General features: G+C 47.4%; 1 protein-coding gene across 5 annotated transcripts in view; it reads left to right on the plus strand.

The window, feature by feature from the left end:
• Nucleotides 1-13,329, plus strand: part of PPIP5K1 (diphosphoinositol pentakisphosphate kinase 1) — a 54,079-nt gene that overhangs the window by 9,908 nt on the left and 30,842 nt on the right. For all 5 annotated transcript variants that reach the window (XM_054836808.1, XM_054836809.1, XM_054836807.1 and 2 more), the window contains exons 8-19: nucleotides 103-204; nucleotides 494-655; nucleotides 1,663-1,784; nucleotides 2,234-2,335; nucleotides 3,615-3,701; nucleotides 4,142-4,217; nucleotides 4,711-4,820; nucleotides 5,807-5,892; nucleotides 6,303-6,431; nucleotides 8,234-8,355; nucleotides 11,903-12,085; nucleotides 13,005-13,146. In XM_054836808.1, the coding sequence (XP_054692783.1) occupies nucleotides 103-204; nucleotides 494-655; nucleotides 1,663-1,784; nucleotides 2,234-2,335; nucleotides 3,615-3,701; nucleotides 4,142-4,217; nucleotides 4,711-4,820; nucleotides 5,807-5,892; nucleotides 6,303-6,431; nucleotides 8,234-8,355; nucleotides 11,903-12,085; nucleotides 13,005-13,146 (1,423 nt within the window). The remainder of the gene's footprint in view (nucleotides 1-102; nucleotides 205-493; nucleotides 656-1,662; nucleotides 1,785-2,233; nucleotides 2,336-3,614; nucleotides 3,702-4,141; nucleotides 4,218-4,710; nucleotides 4,821-5,806; nucleotides 5,893-6,302; nucleotides 6,432-8,233; nucleotides 8,356-11,902; nucleotides 12,086-13,004; nucleotides 13,147-13,329) is intronic.

Below are 13,329 nucleotides of genomic sequence, written 5' to 3' on the forward strand. Positions count from 1 at the left end.
GCTAATTCTCTACGTATGGGATGAAACTTACCGCTTTTTGTTCTTCCATCTCAGGAAAGGAGCCCCATGCTCTTCCCTGAGGTGTTTATTCTGTGCTTTCAGATTGGCAGCAGGAGTAGCGTGTACTCCCCAGAGAGCAGCGTAAGGAAGACAGGCTCATACATTTATGAGGAGTTCATGCCTACAGATGGCACTGATGTAAAGGTAAGGAAAAGCCTAGAATAGCTCCCTCCTTCCTTCTCCAGGCCCGGATAGCTCAAGGTTGGGCAGTCCTACTTAGTCCTGCTTAGATTCTGGAGTGTTTATTAAAGCTGTGAGGTGCTGACTGTGCAGCTTAGATCCCGAAGTGGGGAGCGGGTGTTCTGTAGGTCTCAACAGGAGGAATGCCTGAGACCACGTGATGATCTTCTCTCCGTGTCTGCAGTAGAAATACCTTCTGGAAGCTGCAGGTGGTCTAGGTGATTATGTCAGGTGTAACTATTTCTCTTCCCAGGTGTACACTGTTGGGCCAGACTATGCCCATGCAGAGGCTCGCAAATCCCCTGCTTTGGATGGGAAGGTTGAACGGGACAGCGAAGGGAAAGAGATCCGTTACCCAGTCATGCTGACTGCCATGGAGAAACTAGTTGCCCGGAAAGTCTGTGTAGCCTTTAAGGTCTGTGTTTTCTCTCCTGTGCATGCAGGATACTCCACAAATGTCTGATTTGAATCTCAGCCAGTGTTAAGGCTTGAGCTCTGTTACCATGATGTGCCTCTGGTGCAGCAGTCTTCCATGCCTGATGCCGGTTGCCGTCTCCGCTGGCTGGGTGCGGCTGGCCCTGCTGGCCGTGGCAGTTTGCTGGTCAGAGGTGATTGGGAAGGCAGGAGGGCCTGCAGCAAATACCCTCTGTGCTGGCAGGTGGCTGATGTCCAGCGTACATCTGAGCATTTAATATCAGATTCTGAGCATGCTGCTGCCCATCTGACCTGTGCTGGTCCTGCCTTTACTGTTTGTTAGACGTGTTTGTGTGGAAAGCCTGATCGTCTTTTCTTCCGTTTTTGTTGTTGTTGTTCTATTTTTGATCTGGCTTGGGTGCACAATGGTGTTCTATTTTACAGGTTGGTAGAGTGAGTGTCTGAGTCTAGGTATGGTTGCATGACATGTTCAGCAATGTCAGCAGCAGCACTTGGCTACTGCCCCCGGTGCAACCTGCACCCCATGCACTTGTGCTGATAGAGCTGTGGGCTTGTTCCGCCTTGTAGCCTTTTCCACGTATTGATGGATGTCTGTGCCTGCACCACTTATTGTCTGTACTTGTCAGTCTGGTTCAAAATGGTTGGATTTAGAGGCAAGAGCAGGAGAGCCAGGAGCTGTCTTAAGCCTTTAGAGCTCTGGGAGGTGGAGGGGTGGCCCTGACGGCTTAATCCAGGGGCTCATGGGTTGGGCCTTTGATACAGCTGCGAAGGTGTAAGGGTTCCTCTAAAGGGCCTGTTACTGCTGGCTAGTGGCTGTATTTTCACACTTCTTCAGGGGTGGTGAGGTAGGAATGGAGTGGAGCTGAACCGGGCAGCGCGCACTGGCTGGGTCTGTGTGTGCCCTGCTTGGCTGGGCAGCTGCCGTCCCCTTGCTGCACCCCCTCAGAGCGTGCCTGTGAGTCCTTTGTCCTCTGCTTCCTCATGCAGCAAACAGTGTGTGGGTTCGACCTCCTGCGGGCAAACGGCCACTCTTTTGTTTGCGATGTGAATGGCTTCAGTTTTGTGAAGAACTCTATGAAGTATTACGATGACTGTGCCAAAATCCTTGGGTATGTAAAATTCAAGCGGGTAAGGTAACTCATAGCAAAGTAAAATGCGTGTGGAGTCCCGATCAGTATGTTGGAGAAGTCTGCAGGTGGTTCAGATGGGAACATGTGTTCAGCAGGTGAAAGCTTGGCTCTGGGAGGAATGGGTTAATTATTTTTAGCCCCTTGGAGCTCCTGCCTGCATTGGCATTAGCTGTCTTTGTCTACAGCTAGATGTATCTTACAGGACTTTTCATTGGATGCTAAGCCCAGCTGCAGTATTGGTGATGTGAGGGAAATTGGTGTCCCTGTGGGGTGCCCTAACTAGCCCATGGTGTGATAGATGTCTCTGCGAGGAAGGTGAGGAGAAATTCCGTGGCGCTCTTCAAATCTTTCAGCTAGACCACTAAGGAGAAGGTGGAGAACCAAGGGAATGGAATTTCTTGTGATTTTTGTATTCTAATTTCTTCCAGAAATATAATCATGCGGGAATTGGCTCCCCAGTTCCATATTCCCTGGTCCATCCCAACAGAGGCAGAAGACATTCCCATTGTCCCCACAACTTCAGGCACCATGTGAGTACCTGGCAGCTTCTCAAAAGAATGTTGGTGATGGCTACATGAGGGACAAAGTGCAAACCCTGTCCAAGGGACAGACATCACCCAGCAGCATAGTGTTCTCTAGCTGTGTGTTTGTTGCAGCCCTGAAATGCCTCTGGAAGGGCTTAGCCGTGCACACAAAAGAGGCGATGGATTGTAAATTAGTCATAGGTTTGATGAATGCAGACGAGCAGTCATTGAAGGAATTACAGAAACTGCTCACGTGGCTTTCAGAAGGCCCAAATTCTTGATCAGCACAGGAAACGGATTAGGGCATGACTGTAGCTGGCTCACAGTTCAGAGGCTGCTACTCGGAGAAAATGCATGTTGAGCTGCCAGTGAGATGGGTGGAAAACAATTAGTATTCACATTACCTGTGCACTCGGCAGACCCTCATTTGATACTGTTGGCCTTACTAGTTTTCCACCACATTAAGGCTAAAAGACCAAAGGCGAAAGTTTCTTTGTGATCCTCAACACACTTGTACACTTGTATGAGGTGAACGAGTAGGTGCCACAGAAAAGGTAGATTGAGAATATGTATTCATCCTTCCTTTACTGTGTGATCATTTGGAAAACGTTGGCAAAACCAAACACTGCGCAGCTCATGGGTCTGCTGGCTTCAATGACACCTTGTGACAACGAGACTGATAGAATCGACCCCTGTTTTTCTGGGGTCCTATAAGAAATAGTTGCATATTGTAGTACCTGAAAAAGCAAACTCGTGTAGCCCTTCTGAAATTAGCCAGCCTAACTACTGGTCCCTGCATGTGGCTGATGGCTATGAGATCTTTCTATGTGCTGCTCTAACTGATTGCTCAAAGACAAGACCCCAGCTGTATAACCATTCTTCTGAGCCAAGTTGTTTTTTCCTGGGTCTTTAAGTGGTCATATAGTGTTACACAAATTTGGCATGGCATGAAAACAAGCTTGGCACAATTCAAAATGCTGTTTCTGTAGATTCTGTAACATCTAGCCTGGTCCTTTCTGCTGCAGATGTGGTTCTGCCTGTCATATTATGGTACTGTGGTGCTTTTCCCTGATAGGAAACCAGATGACCTGGTAGTGTCTGCAGTACTTTGACTACTTTTATAGCCTTGGCACTTGTGTCTGCTTTAGTCTGGGAGAAGTTCTGCCACTGATGAGGAAAGCAGCTGTCAAAAGAATGGGACTGAAAGAACAATGGGAAACTACTTTCTGGTGGCAATTCTGGAGCGTAGGGGCACATTTGGCAGGTGTATCTTGTGTTTCCCCAGGATGGAGCTTCGTTGTGTTATTGCAGTCATCCGGCATGGAGATCGCACCCCAAAGCAGAAGATGAAGATGGAAGTTAAGCATCCTCGGTAAGAGCCAAGGCGGGAAGATGCTGTGCTGCTGGGAAGTGAGGAGGGCCTATTTTCTGAATCAAGAAGAGGAGCAGAAGGGTTGAGTGTTTGGGAGACAGTGCTTTTTCCTGGCTCCATTCAAGCAAATGCTTTCTACCCAGTTGAGGGAGCCCCCTTTCCCCCTAAAGATCCTGACACCTTCTGTGTGAACACTGGAAGAAAGAGTGAAGGTCTGCAAAGGGAAGTGCCCCACTAAATGGGAAGCTAGTGGCTACTTCCTTTTTGTACCTGTGGCTGAAAACACCTGGTTTTTTTCAGAATTTCTGAAGCACAGGAAGGAGCCAGTGGGCCTGCTGGTTCTCCCTGAAGAACAGAGTGTGAATGCATGTGTAGGGATGACAGTCCTTGTAGCACTGAAACAGCAGAAAATGGATCAGCGTTCTTTGTTGTCTGTTCAGGTTCTTTGAATTATTTGAGAAATACGATGGCTACAAGACAGGGAAGTTGAAGCTGAAGAAACCAGAGCAGCTACAGGTGAGGGGAGTCCTCTCTGGGGTTACTGTGTGGGACACGCAGGCAATACAGATGCCAGCACAAGGCAACAGTCCGTCGCACAAACGCTCCCTTTCTCATTCCCCTCCCCATGCACACTCAGGTGGGTGATAGCATGAGAGCAGAGTGGAAACCGTTCCTGGCTGATGTGGAGACTGTAGGATGGGGATGACATGGTGCAGCTTGCCCCTCTGTTGTGTTTGCCTCTGGTGAAAGACGGGTCCAGGCAAGGGAGTGGGGCAGTTGGAGGCACCTCTTTGGTTCTGAATGGGTCTGGAGCACAGGGTGGGGATGAAGCAAACTGCAGTGCGAAAGTTTGTCCTACCTGAGCTGTGTCTTATGAAATGACGTGTCTCTGATGACTGTCTGTATGAACTTGATGCTGGGTGAAGCCATCTGGAGGCTTTGCAAGAGTACAGTGGTGAGTCTGAGGCAGAATTGCTGGGTGCTTGAGACAGTGTCTGCTCTCCAACAGGAAGTGCTGGACATTGCACGGCAGCTTGTGGTGGACCTGGGAACCCACAGTGATTGTGAGATTGAGGAGAGGAAATCCAAACTGGAACAGCTGAAGAGCGTCTTGGAGATGTAAGGGTTCATATCTCAGGGCACTGTGAGTTTGTCTCAGAGCTGTGGGTCAGCACGTGGTGTAGAAACAAGCTGTGCTGCTGATGTCCTGGCCAGCTGGCTCCTCAGAGGTCAGAGTCTCCTCCATCCCTGTTAGCAGCTGTACGTGAAAGGTGCCATGCTCTTAACATTTTCTTTTCGGCATCAAAACCACTGCTGATTCTTGTTCCAAGTGTGTCTGGTTTTTGGCTAAACAACTTGAGACAAAACTGAGCTTCCTTTGCTGTGGGAGAGGAACTGGAGTCCTGTAGGGACCACATTGATATGAAGCATTTTGATAAATTTGGGACAAATCTTGTTTTAAGTAAGGTTGTCCTGGTGCCAAAAGTTTAACAAAAACGAGCTTGGAAAACATAAGATGTTTGTGTCCTCTTAGGTTTCATACAGCTGAAATAAAAGACAATATGGTGATGTTGGCATCTTAGAAAGAAAAGGAGGGTTTCTCTCAGAACTATAGCTCGCTGTGGCGGGTGCAGTGTCTGTGTTCAAGCCATGTCTGTGGAGCACAGAGGATGAATTTTTGCCATGATTCCTTCCCTTGCTCTTTCTGCTTATTAGAGATGTGATTATCCTCAGAGTGACTGGCAAATTGATTTTTTTTTTCTGTGATCCCATTAATTCACTTGTTAAAGATGTAGATAGAAATTAACTAAGGTTGGTTAAAGCCCTGGTGGGGTATGAGAGCGCAGAGTGCTGTCAGCTGAAGAACAGGCAAGTAAATGGGTCTTTGAATTTCATTTGGGGGGGTTGTTTGGCTTTTTTTTTGGGGGGGGGGGCATGCTGGGTCACAGATAGATGTAAAAAAGTTTATGTTCCCTCGCTATTGGTGTTGCAGCAGAAAGTCTGTGCCTGTGCTGTATTTTTGCTGTGTGCTGCCTAGGGACCTCTGGGCAAAGGCTGAGTAGAGTTGCTTTGTTTAAGCTTTTCCCCACCTCTCCTTGTGACAGGTATGGACATTTTTCTGGCATTAACCGTAAGGTGCAGTTGACCTATCTGCCTCATGGACATCCAAAAGCTGCAAGTGAAGATGAAGGTAAAGAAACTGGATGTTTCTGCCATGATGTTAAAGCCTGGTGTTCAAGAGTGCATGAAGCCATCCTACCCTATATAGGCCTCTGGACATCCAAACAAAATTAGTGACCCATATCTTATCTTTGCTCACATCATATGAAGGGTTGGAATGATGCACGATGTAGTGTACCAGTATACCCTGGATGGTGGCACAGGGCTTATGCTTCCAATTTCATGAATGTCAGCCTATACCTTCAAAAAGTAGTGACTCTTAATTTTGTACTTGCTGGCTTGGTTCCTGTGGATTTTGGTTCAGGCTTGTGTTGAGAATGCTCTGCAAGGTGCTGACAACAACCTCTTCTTCCTCCCCTCCTCTCCCCCTGCAAGCTCAGCTTTGAGATCTGATGTAGTGAGTACCTGTTTGTCTCCTAGAAGCTCGCCGAGAGTCTTCCCCATCCCTTCTCCTGGTTCTTAAGTGGGGTGGAGAGCTGACACCAGCAGGAAGAGTCCAGGCAGAAGAGCTGGGGCGAGCCTTTCGCTGTATGTACCCCGGTGGCCAAGGTAAGCTTTGTCCGTGTGTCTCGGTCCTGTCCTGTGACGGTGCCAGGCTAGCCAGGTGACTGGTCACCAGTGTGAGGGATGCTCAGACATCCGTGGGATGTGTGCAGCCTGCGTGACTCAGGTCCTCGCTGGTTTTGTTCTTTTGAGTTGACCTGGTAAGGATAAATAATTCAAGTGGGTTTTGCACCCAGAGATCCCTAAGCTGGCTAGAGATGTCTGCTGCAGTGGTTAAACTTTAGTATGTCTTGGAGCACAATAGTATTCTTTCAATTAATGTGCCAGTATTCCAAAAAGAGAAGCCATAATAATAAGATATATTCTGATGCAGAAAATATGATTAAAAATTTATGTATGATTAACAAGGAATTTAGGTCAGATATAGAAAACAGAGGAAATCTGTCTTGGAACACAGATAATTCTGCCTGGAGGCAGGAGAATAGGAAAGTAACTTCTCCTTATTTTCTCCGCCATAATTCTGTGACTCCGAAAAGCATGTAGTACACACACAGATCAGCAAGAGCCCAAAGGAAGAAAAGAAAGACTGAAATTGCCTTTTGCATCCAAGTAAAAGTCAGAAGTAATACACTGCTGCTGTATTGATCTGATGAGACCAGTATTGGATACTGCTTATCTTTGACTTGTATGTTTAATTAATTTAATGAATTAATTTTCAAATTAATTAAGCTAATTGAAATTGAATTGGAGAAGATTTCCTTCTGGAATAAGGAAGAGTTACCAGGGAATACTTAAGCAAACTGGACATACTTAAGTTCATGGGCCCTGATGGGATGCACCCACAGGTGCTGAGGGAGCTGGCAGATGTGACTGCAAGGCCACTCGAGATTATCTTTGAAAGGTTGTGGGGACTGGGAGAGGTGCCTGAGGACTGGAGGAGAGGAAATGTCACTCTGAGCTTCAAAAACGACAAGGAAGACCCAGGGATCTGCAGGCTGGTCAACCTCACCACAGTCCATGGGAAGGTGATGGAGCAGCTAATCCTGGAAACTATTTCTAGGCACGTGAAGGATAGGAAGGTGATTTGGAGTAGTCAGCATGGATTCACAAAGGACATGGTTGTCCTTATCTAGCAGGGTGTTTCTCTGAATTTGTGAGCTCAGAGCTGGGAGCAGTTTTCTCATCGTGTCATGCAGTGTGACTCGGTACTGCGCGAAATCATCACGGGATTCCAGGCAGCAGCAAATTAGTCACCACTGTACTGTCTTTGGAGGGTCAGACTCAAGAACTGCGTGAGTTGCTTTCTCCCATTACTGATCTGACTCCTGTGGTTGACTCAGCCATCATAAATAAACCGGCATTTTTTGCTGCAAGATGATTGTAGCTCTACAGGATATGCTTTGGAACTCAGGTGCCTCCCTGCTAAATAGCTCTGCCTGCAGTTCTGGTGGCAGCAGTGCCTGCTCTTGTGCAGAGAACAAGTGGGAGGAGGCAATTTTTTTTGGTGCATCTGCATTCTACTTAGGGGTATTCAGGCTAGTAGAACAATTATGGACTGTTCAGAGATGGTTGCTGCAGAATTTGGGCAACATCAGACTTGACTGGTGAATGCTCAGTTTTTCCTCAAAACGAACTTTCCCAAGTTACCCAAAGCCTGAATCAGGTCTCTAGCCATCGGGTATGGCTAGAACTGTCCGTGTTGGAGCAGCCTAAATGCTGACTATGAAAGTGATGAATTCTCTGTGTAACTTTGTTACTAGTGTAAAGCTTGCTGTCTAAAGCAGTATATTCAGCTGGTAGTTTTGCAGGTGTCAGAATATTAATTTTGAGTTTCTTCTGCCTTCCAGGTGATTATGCTGGTTTCCCTGGATGTGGCTTGCTCAGGCTGCACAGCACCTACCGTCATGATCTCAAGATCTATGCCTCAGATGAGGGACGAGTTCAGATGACAGCAGCAGCTTTTGCAAAGGTCCTTTCTCTCTTTTGGCCATCCGTTAGTTCTGCTACATTAGTCTTAAAATATGCCAGTTCTAAAGGAAAACCTCTGGTGATGAGGAAGGAGCTGTCCTAGGAGCTTCCCCCTCTCCGCTGGGAGAACAGTGGTACGCTGTGCTAATAGCAGGTGTATGGGGCAGTACTGGAAATCTAGCGTAGCTGCAAATGTATCTTACCTTTAGTATCCTGTCCAGGATAGCACTCTGACTGGAGCAGGAGTTATTTATGGAACATTGCTGGTGTTTGATGCTAGACCACATCAAACCTGTGGCTGAGTATTAATTGCCTACAAAGTGAGTGTTTCTTGGACGACTGCCCAGCCAGAGGGGTTGGTCGCTGCTCACAGTGATGTTTCATTTGGTCATGTGGCTCTGGTATGTGAACCCGTATTTACTCCATGTAATCCCTGCCTCGGGGAGAGGGGTTCGTATTCTCGTTTTGTTGTACTGTGTGATATCAACTTATGATAAGATAACATCAGTGGTCATGAGTCTAAGCTGGTACTTGTATGTAGCATTTCTGTCATGCCCATAATCAGAATTGATTAATAATTGCACCCAATCTATGGGGAAGACGGGGGGGGGATACCTTCTCCCACTCTTTCACCTCCCCTTTTTCCTTTTGGCTGGTTACAACAGCTTTTGAGAATTTTGAATACCCTTGGAATGTTCGGGCCAGTATATTTCTATTGCTAGGTCTCCTGAATGTGTTTCAAGTCCTGTTCAGGGTTACAAAAAATTGTTTTAAGAATACCGCCCAGGGATCTTCCCCGAGGCTGAATAGTCAGGGCTGGCATGGCATGTGAGGGAGTATGGGTGGCTATCTAGAGACCTTCTCATCCCCAGTGGTTTGGAGCTTCACTCCCAAACAACTGCAGGAGCCTGATAAAGTGGTATAATATTTGAAAGGAAAATGCTGTGGCTATTCCAAAGAGGCATAACTTATTGCATGGTGCTGGGCCCTGGCCACGATCTGCCAAACACTGCTCGATAGTAGGCAGCGCCATCGGGGGAAGAGAAGGACAACAGACCCACAGGCACTGTGGCTACCCAAACCCCTGCAACAGGCACTGTGGCTACTCAAACCCTGGTGACAAGCACTGTAGCTGAGCCAAAAGATCAACCCGTTCCAGTATCAGTCGCCCCTATACACAAGGAGAAATACACAAAGAAATCAGTTCGCTTAGTGAAGGATGATGATGAACTGGGACCATCAGGAGAACAGGAAGAAGAGCCAGAACCAGAGATAATCACCTGATCCCTGTCCCTGAGTGAGCTGCAAGATATGTGGAAAGATTTCAGCTGCCTTCCAGGCGAGCACATCATTACCTGTCTGCTCCGATGCTGGGATAACGGGGCCAGCAGCCTGGAATTAGAGGGTAGGGAGGCCAAGCAGCTGGGATCCCTGTCTAGGGAAGGCGGCATTGACAAGGTAATTGGGAAAAAGACACAAGCCCTCAGCCTCTGGAGGTGACTTCTTTCAAGCATGAGGGAAAAGTATCCCTTCAGTGAAGATGTTGTATGTCAGCCAGGCAAGTGGACCACCACGGAGAGAGGCATCCAATACCTGAGGGAATTAGCTGTGCGGGAAATGGTTTATTATGACCTGGACAACGCACAGTTACCCACAGACCCTGATGAAGTCCAATGTACCTGACCCACGTGGCGGAAGTTTGTACAGAGTGCACCATCGTTGTACGCCAACTCACTAGCAGTAATCGACTGGAAAAGCGCAGAGGCACCAACAGTGGATGAAGCGGCTGGCCGACTCCAGCAATATGAACAGAGTCTCTCTTCCTCCCTTGTCTTGGCTGTGGAGAAACTGTCCCGGGAGGTGCGGCAACTCAAAGAGGATATGTCCTGCTCCCCGCCTGCACAGACCCATATATCAGCTATTAGGAGTAAGCGTCCCTCTGCTCCAGAGAGGGGATATAGAGCGTACACACCACAAAGCATCCTGTGGTTTTACCGGCACGACCATGGAGAGGACATGAGGAAGTGGGGTAGAAAGCCTACCTGAACCCTACGGGAGCTGCAAGGCAAAACAGTCATAAAAAAGGGATTCTTCCAGGAAAAATGCTGCTCCAGTTTCCAGCGGGCAGCCCCCCAGACTGAGTGAAAGGCCTGATCACACTTATGATCCTCTTGAAGGGACTTTCTTGGAAGCAAGATATTGCTGCCTGGCTAGAGAAGCTGGTTGTAAAGGTACGTCACGTAGATGCCCACATACCCAAGAGTCGGGCCGCTGAGAAACATCAAAACAACCAGCAGTGGATCAGGCTGCTGAGACTGAAGTGGCTCAGGTGGATTTGGACTGGCAATGTAAAAGTGAACTATTTATAGCTTGTTGGGCCCATGACACCTCAGGCCATCAAAGAAGAGATGCAACATATAGATGGGCTCGTGGTTGAGGGGTGGACTTGACCATGGATGCCATCTCACAGATTATCCATGAATGTGAAACATGCACTGCAATCAAGCAAGCCAAGCGGTTAAAGCCTCTTTGGTACAGAGGACGATGGCTGAAATGTAAGTATGGGGAAGCATGGCAGATTGATTACATCACACTCCCACAAACCCGCCAAGGCAAGTGCTACGTACTTACAATGGTGGAAGCAACCACTGGATGGCTGGAATTGTATCCTGTGCCCCATGCCACTGCCCGGAACGCTATTCTGGGTCTTGAAAAGCAAGTCCTGTGGTGACATGGCATCCCAGAAAGAATTGAATCAGACAACGGGACTCATTTCCAGAACAACCTCATAGACAGCTGGCCCAAAGAGCATGGTATTGAGTGGGTGTATCACATCCCCTACCATGCACCAGCCTCTGGGAAAATTGAATGATATGATGGACTGCTAATGACTACACAGAGCAATGGGTGGTGGGACCCTCAAACACTGGGATACACATTTAGCAAAGGCCACTTGGTTAGTTAACACTAGGGGATCTACCAATCGAGCTGGCAGGTAGCAGAAGATGGCTTCAATCCATTGACCTCTGGATTATGGGCCCAGCACACTTCCACTGCCCAATCAAAACTTCTAAGCCCTGTAGAAGGGGATAAAGTTCCCGTAGTGTGCATGAAAAATGCAGCCAGAGGGGTTATTCCTTAACTGCTGGATTTAAAAGGGGAATGAAATGTCTTTGGTGCAGGGTGGGGTGGGGATTGGAGAGAAGACAGATTCATCTGCAGTTAAAGCTTGAGCCAAGGGGAATCCTGTGGTGACCTTAGCTGTTCTTCAGAGCCTCTGCTGTATCAACATATTCCAGCAAACTGTTGGCTGCTCAACAATTGCCTAGACAAATCTGGGGCTGCTGCAGGCAGAGCTGGCCTTTTGCGTCAAATAGCTCTAGAAGTATGCCAGAGTCACTGGTGACTGCAGGTGCTGTTGCTGTAAAACTGCTCTTCAAGGACAGTTGAGATTTCACTCAAGTTGACTGAAGGCTGGCCATGAAACTACCAGAAATGTTTGTTGTTTGGGTTGCCCATAGCTGAAATCTTGTCCTGTGTTGCTTTAGGGTCTGCTAGCCCTGGAAGGAGAGCTGACCCCCATCCTGGTGCAAATGGTGAAAAGTGCCAATATGAATGGTCTCCTGGACAGTGACAGTGATTCCCTTAGCAGCTGTCAACACAGAGTGAAGGCACGACTGCATGAAATCATGCAGAAGGATGCTGAGTTCTGTGAAGAGGATTATGAAAAGGTAAAGCACCTGTGTGGCTTTATTGCTTCCTGTATCTGGAAGGAGAATAGCATTGCTCCAGTGGTTTGATGTGAAGCCTGCTGGTATGTGAACAGTAGTTTGGTTAGTCTGAGACCAGTTCTGGTCAAAATTACAGATTATAAACAGAACTTAGGAAGGGAAAGGGCGGGCTAAGGCTCCTGCCCTTCTCCAAGTGAAAATCCTCAGTGTTGCTCCACTGTCCCCTTCAAGAATTGTCATGGTACCTTCCTCTTCCTTTAGAAGTCCCAGTGCATTTTATTCTCATGGGCGTGCCAAAAGAAGAGTTCTCGTGATTTACTGCATGCTGCCCAGAACAATCCCAGTTGCTTTGGACAGGGAATACACCTTGCCAGATTCTAGATCTGTGCTCTGTGCATGTGTGAACGGATCTTTTGGGTAAAAACCCTTTTGTGATCCTATGAGCATCTGATAACTGCAGAGTAGAGAGCACGGGCTATATCCAGCAAAGCAACCAATGAAAGCACTATAGCTGCTCCTCCAACAAGCCCCCAAACACTATTTTTCCCAGACTCAGAGATCTGATTACCAGACTGAAATCCATTACCATTAAGGAACTTGTTTGTCACCTCAAAAAACTACTTAAAACTTCTATGAAGCCCTTCTGCTCAAGCACAGAAGCAAAGTGAGACAAGAGTGGATATTGTAGGTGGAGGGAGATCTGATCTGATAGGAGCAATTGTTTGCTCCCTCTGAGTTTGGTCCTGAGGAACTTGTTAAAACACGCCTAACTACCCCTAGGAATAGGCCAGCTTATTACGCTCAGCAGGGAGCACAACTTTTGTACCTAATCAGAAAGCAGTACAGCTGCAAAAGGCAGATATTTTGTGTTCCCAGTTCATAAAGATACTAACTAATCTCCACTGGTATTTTCTCTCAGCTAGCACCTACAGGCAGTGCTTCTCTGCTCAACTCCATGATGTTTATCCAGAACCCAGTAGAAGTATGTAACCAGGTGTTCACCCTGATTGAGAATCTCACCTCCCAGATACAAAAACGCCTGGAAGATCCAAAATCTGCAGGTGAGCATCAGAACTGGAAAGGGTCTGGAGCAGATTTATTTATTGTTACACCTTCAGTGCTCCCAAACAGCACTATGGTTTATGTTTGTCTGTAGCAAAGAAATTCTAAAGTGAAATTCTGTATGTGGTATTGATGTAGAAGGCTCCTATTCCACTTTCAACTACTGGTAAAGAGAGCTGCAA

This window comes from Grus americana, chromosome 10, assembly GCF_028858705.1.
Source record: "Grus americana isolate bGruAme1 chromosome 10, bGruAme1.mat, whole genome shotgun sequence".
Classification (NCBI taxonomy): Eukaryota; Metazoa; Chordata; class Aves; order Gruiformes; family Gruidae; genus Grus; species Grus americana.